The sequence below is a fragment of the Malania oleifera genome, chromosome 8 (assembly GCF_029873635.1).
Source record: "Malania oleifera isolate guangnan ecotype guangnan chromosome 8, ASM2987363v1, whole genome shotgun sequence".
NCBI classification, from domain to species: Eukaryota; Viridiplantae; Streptophyta; class Magnoliopsida; order Santalales; family Ximeniaceae; genus Malania; species Malania oleifera.
In genome coordinates this window covers 25,364,041-25,370,428 of record NC_080424.1, presented here as the reverse complement: position 1 = coordinate 25,370,428, position 6,388 = coordinate 25,364,041, and the positions used below count along the sequence as shown (strand labels likewise).

General features: G+C 36.6%; 1 protein-coding gene across 1 annotated transcript; it reads left to right on the top strand.

The window, feature by feature from the left end:
• The first annotated feature begins 4,672 nt into the window (after positions 1 to 4,672).
• On the top strand, positions 4,673 to 5,236 carry LOC131162617 (uncharacterized). Its single transcript, XM_058119226.1, has one exon. It carries the CDS (start codon positions 4,673 to 4,675, stop codon positions 5,234 to 5,236), a length of 564 nt encoding a protein of 187 aa, XP_057975209.1.
• Positions 5,237 to 6,388: the final 1,152 nt, after the last annotated feature.

Sequence of the window (6,388 nt, the reverse complement as noted above, 5' to 3'; positions counted from 1 at the left end):
GAATGTATGGTAATTGTAATGTGATGTGGTAGACATGTATGCAAATTTTGTGGTATGGTTGATATTGAATGTGTGTGGGTTCTAGTTGGCAAATGAAAGTTAATTATAGAAAAATATTAAATATAATTCTATATTGTGATATTATGTATGATTGAAGTGACATAAAACTCTATGTTCGAGGGCTTATTGAGTAAGGTGAGTACCTGGATAAGTATCAGTTGTAGCTGCACCCGAATTAAATCAAGCAAGGTTACAAACGGTATCAGAGCAAAGGGGCGTTACATGTATGGGCATGCAATCTCCCCAATCCTCGGGAAACTTCGCTGATAAATAATGTTTGCATATGTGTGAGTACGGTCTACTTGCTTTTTGTCAGTTGCAGTTGATTAATAAATGAGTGTATTTTATATTTACTATAACTCTCCTGCCACACACTGTTATAGTTTATTTCTTCCTTATTGAAAAATGTCTCACCCCATCGAATTATTAAACTTTTTAGGTCCTTCTGGTGATCGAACTTAGCAAGCTCTAGGGCAGGGTTAGTCTTTGTATTAATGAGGGGTCGTGAGAACTGAGATATGTACAGTTTATGTTTTTAAATACTGGTTATGTAATAGGGAGTGAATGGATATACTTTTGGGATGTACAGAATAAAACTCTGGTATTTTATTTGAGGTAGTCATTTATTATTTTTTGCTGCATGATTGATATTATGGTATCAAAGACAAAAGAATGGTCTCATAACACCTCGGACCCCACCTGGTGGGTTTGGTGTGTGACAAGAATGGGGTCCAACACCTCATTAGAATAAAATAGATGCGCTTTGTTTTCTGGAAACAAAGATTTCAACAAAAAGTTTGGAGGTGTTGTTTATGGTGTGGCTCTTATACTTGGAGTTTCATAAACAAGGCAAGGAAGAAGAACATGTAGGGGCTGCATAGAAAGCAGTCATCGATGAGTGCCCTGAGCTTGTTGACGAGTAGATACCAAGAGCCAGAAAATCTCAAAGCAAAAGACTCGTCAACGAGATGATAGACAAGTCGACGAGTGGGCTTCTTGGACTCGTCGACGAATCCCCTATTCTCGTCGACCAGTATGACTGGGCTGTGAGAGGTTATTTGAATTTTGAATTTGAACATTGTGACAGTTGGGGATTCGGAGGGAAACCTCTGAGGGCTTGTTATGTATGCTCTTTTGGGCATATTTTGACAAAGAAAAAAGAGAGTAAGAAAGGGGTAAGAGAAGGAGAGAAGATCATTGAGCATGTATCTTTGATTTTCATAGTGAAATCTCTTACCAATTGCTCCCGTGGATGTAAGATTTGCCGAACCACGTAATTCCTGGTGTCGTTGCTCTTTATCTTTACTCTCTTTATATTGCTATAGTTGTGGAATGTTTCTATTTATCACCAAAATTTGTTTGTTGCAAGTATGTGTGTGTGATCCTTTATACAATGTTCATTTTGCTATGCATTGTTAGGAGAGGCCGCCCTTATTACACAACAGGAGGGCTTTCTGAATTAAAAATTCAAAATGTGGGAACAGGTGAACAACTTTAATCATCACAGGGCTGGAAGGATTCTGGTGCTCTAGAATTCCCAGGAAAGTCCTACTGCAGGTTATTGATATGAATGCTTAGGTAATTCATTGTGCTCTTAAATGTTCAGTTTTTGCAAAAATATTTACTGTGAGCTTTTTTTATGGTTTTAACTACATTGTGGCTAGGAGATCACTATGGGAGGATCTAGTTCAGACTAGTAATTAAAATATAGGGCCATGGCTGCTCTTGGGGAATTTTAATTGTGTTTTGTCTGCTGATGAGAAGAGGAATGGGCAACCTGTTTCTGCTTATGAGATTAAAGACATTTTTTATCTGGGGCTCTCAGATTTGAGGTCTACTGGCTGTCATATGACGTGGTCTTATGGTAAGGTTTGGTGCAAGCTATACAAGGCTGTGGTGAACTCTAACTGGCTGTTGGCTGGCTACAATGCTCATGCAGTCTTCTAGTTACCAGGGCTGTAACGACCTGAACATTCATACTAATTTTTTTTACATCTATAAATTATATTACTCTGATACTCCTAATCACTTCTACTATAACATCTCAGTCCCAAAGTGGGCACTAAGGAATACTTGTTCAAAATCACAGACCTATGCAGTGGAAAACATAAAATCATATAACCATAATTACAATTCCAGAATTCTCTATCTTCCCAGAACACACACACACACACACACACACAGATACAAAAATGCATCTCTCAACATACACTTACCCTTTTGACAAGGCAGTATAAATATCCCCTATATAAGCTAGCTAGATCACCTGAAATTTATTAAGTTACTGGGATGAGACAACTCTCAGTAAGATGAAATATGCTATTACCAGTGTGTGGCAACTGAGTTTATATGAACAATGTACTTTTAATCTACTGAAACTGAAATAGCGTGCAAAATATAATACATTATAACTTACACCGATGTGGCTTAAAATAACACTGTTTTTGAACTTTCTATTTAATCAAACTTTTAGTATCTATAGATATATCTACCGTTTTTTGTAAATCTGTATAAATATATATAACTGTATAAACTTCCCTGGATGGTTGTATGTCACGATTTAACCCCTCATGATAGAGTTGTGCGGCCTGTAGGCGGGACTTAACACTAGTTGGCCTACTAGGATAAGTCAAATGTAACCTCTATCGTCAGACCGGCCGCCTCAACCCAGACTACTGGGGAGCCTGCAATTTCTCCTAAGGCACGGTCGAATACTCATAAAATCTACACACTATCTGAGATATGTGGTTGCACTCTATACTATAATAACTACGGTACCATGCTCTATAATCTAATCTGTTCCATCAGGATCTGATATTATATAATATTGTTATATATCTTAATGATTTATCATGATTTTGTATAACTGTAATAACCATGATTCTGTAAAGCTGTAATAACCATAACGTTGTAATAAACTGATCTGTATAACTTGTAATAACTGTATGTTATGGTTCTGTAATATTTGTATATTATGGTTCTGTATTTTGTATATCATGGTACTGTGAAAACTGTATATCTGAATAAAAATGTATATCTGAATAAAACTATATATCTGAGTAAGACTGTAAATTTGTATATAAATATATATTTGAATATACTATAATATTTGTATAAACTGCGTAAACCGTAGTTTTGTAAAACTCTAAATAAATGTAGCTTTATAAATAAATTGTATATTCTGTGTAACATAATTCTATAAAACTGTATAAGCGTAATTATGTAAAAGCTGTGCCGAATACTATACTAAACTAATATTTCTCTTGCCACACAAGTAAATAATACTTATTAACTATATAATCTGTAAAACTGTATAATTTCTTACTCTCAAACCCATAAACAAATACTATATTTTTTCTGGTAAAAATATCTGATTTTCTGGTATAGCATATTTCCTTTACCTGGCTAACCGGGAGGCCTGACCTCAAGTTTATCCTCACGCCCGTGGCGTACCAAACTTAAAACCCTAAAATAATATACATTTCCTAATTCAATCAATCCAAACTCAGAATAATACTATAGTTACTTTTTTCCCCAGGCTCACATATATCTTTATCCATAAAATTATAAACTGCTAATTATTTATCAATGTTACCTGAGTTCCTAAGAAAACACCCATTGGGATCTTCAACCCATGCATGTGGTGTTTGGAAACCCAAACCCTGAAATTATAATACCCTAGTTTAATCAACTCAGATTCCAGTATGTTTCCATCTAACACAAAATCTAGGTTCAGAAAACCCTACTAACCATATAAACCCTAAAATAACCTACTTACCCTGATTTTGGGATGGTGCCTGAACTTCTCAAACTAAAATTCTACTCTGGCTAAGTTGTAGAGAATCTCCCCAGGATCATCATGGTAACTTCTGATCGTCGAACCGGGGAAAAACGATGTTGGAATCTTAGAGAGAAGGTGGAGAGATTGAATTTTTAGAGAAAGAAAGTGAAGAAGGTTGATTTTCTAGCCAAAATTTGATTTTTCGCGTATTTATAGATGGCTGGCCACGTGGCTTCGTCAATGAGACACATGGACTCATTGAGGAATCGAAGAAGGGAGTTCTTCAATGAACCAAAGGGTCTAAATATCCCCTTCTCGGTATCTCTTCGTTGACGAGGCACTGAAGCTCGTCCATGAACCCTGCTTTTATTCCTTTTGATTTTTCCTTTTATTTTTCGGGTCTCTACAAGGGCACTTCTCTGAACACTCAGCTTGTATTGTTTCAATTTTTGAGGAAGGGTTAGGGAGAAGACCCTTCAAGTTCTTCAATATGTGGACTATGCACTGTGACTACCGGGAAGTGGTCAAGGAGGGTTGGGAGTTCAGAATCAGGGGCTGCAACCAATTTAGATTTGTTAAGAAGCTGCATGCTTTAAAGAAACCTTTAAGAAATCTTAATGTTGTGCACTTTTCCCATATTCAGCTAGAGCAGATAAAGCCAATTTTGAATTGATGGACCTACAACAACTTTTGCATGACAATCCTTCTAATACTGATATTCAGAAGAGGATGGTTGAGAAGAAGAATGAGGCTTCTAGACTTAGAGAAGCAAATAGAATGTTTTTGGCCCAATTAGATAAAGGGAAGTACTTAAAATAATGTGACAAGAGTATGTCTTTCTTTCATGATCTTATGAAAGGGCACACCAACATGAATCTTATTTTAGCTATTATGAAAAAAAATGGAGAACAAACAAACTCCCAAATGCAGGTGGCTGAGGAGTTTCTTTGTTCCTATAAAGAGTTATTGGGCAAGGAGGTATATAATACTATGGTTGATGATCAAATCATTACAAAAGGTCGTATCCTTAATGATTCTCAAAGAGACCAGATTATGACTCCTATTACTGAGGAAGAGAGCAAGCAAGCATTGTTCAGTATTGGTGATGGGAAATCCCCAAGTCCAGATGGGTTTTTAGCCTGTTTCTTTAAGAGATCATTGAATACTATGGGGAAGGAGTTTACTAATGTTGTTAAAGAATTCTTCTCAACTGGGAAACTTTTGAAGCAGATTAACCACACTATTATTGCTCTGATTCCTAAGTCTAGTCATGCCTCAACTGTTAATGATTTCAAACCTATTGCCTGCTGCAATGTGATGCATAAAGTCACTACAAAGATCATAGCTGCAAGGATCAAGCTTTGTCTTGAGGAGATTGTTAACCCAGCTCAATAAGCTTTGGTGAAACATAGAAGTATGGTGGAGAACATATATCTTGTCCAATAACTTGTGAGGAAATATGCTAGAAAAAGGGTGTCTCCCAAATGCATATTGAAAATAGACCTCAAGAAAGCTTATGATTCAGTGTCTTGGAAGTTCTTGAATGAGATGTTGGTATAGCTTAATTTTCCTTAGGCCATGGTCAATTTGATTATGGAATGTGTGCCTACTACATCCTACTCTATCTTTTTGAACGAAGGCTACTTTGGGTTCTTTGAAAGGAGGAAAGGGCTTAGACAAGGGGATCCCCTTTCCCCTTTGCTCTTTGTGATTTGCTTAGAGTACCTTTCTAGGCTTTTGAAATCTCTTAAGGAAAATTTAAATTTTAATTTCCATCTTAGATGTGAACATCTTAAAATCACCCACCTTGTTTTTGCAGATGATTTGATTTTTTTCTCAAGAGGGGATTTTAATTTAGTGAAGCTTCTTCTGGATTGCCTTGGTAACTTTACTCAGTGTTCAGGGTTGATTGCTAACTGCCTTAAATCCAACTTGTTTTCAACTGGTGTGAAAAGTGAAGACTTGAATGGGATTAAAAGAATTATTGAGTTCAATGAAGGGGAATTTCCTTTTCATTACTTGGGGATACCTTTGGCAGCTTCAAGATTGAATTCCCTGCACTATTCACCTTTGATAAATAGGATCACTAGCTTGCTTAGTGGATGGCCAAGGCACACAATCTCTTATGCAAGTAAGCTGGAACTGATTACATATGTTATTCAAGGTGTGAAGTGTTTTTGGTTGGCTATTTTCCCTATCCCAAATTCTGTGCTGGTTCATGTTGTAAAACTTTGTAGAGTGTTTCGGTGGGGTGGAAGGAAGAGGCCCTGTATGGCCTGCAAAGGTCTGCCTCCCTAAATATTGGAATTGGTGTATTCCCAAAAAGGGGGGTGAATTGGGTATTTAAAAATTCTTCCTAGGTTAAACCAGATTCAACCAGCAGTATTACACAACCCTAGGGTCTTCCTATGTAATCACAAACCCAATCAAATATTCAAACAATAAACATAAACATACAGGTATAGAAAGTAAATTGCAGAAAATAAAACTAACACCAGATATGTTATCGGGGTTCAGCCAATACTGCCTACGTCCTCGCCTCAAGCT

What these genes read in the sequence shown, in the direction of transcription:
- LOC131162617 (XM_058119226.1), top strand. Translation starts at nt 4,673, where the DNA reads ATGTCTTTCTTTCATGATCTTATGAAAGGGCACACCAACATGAATCTT.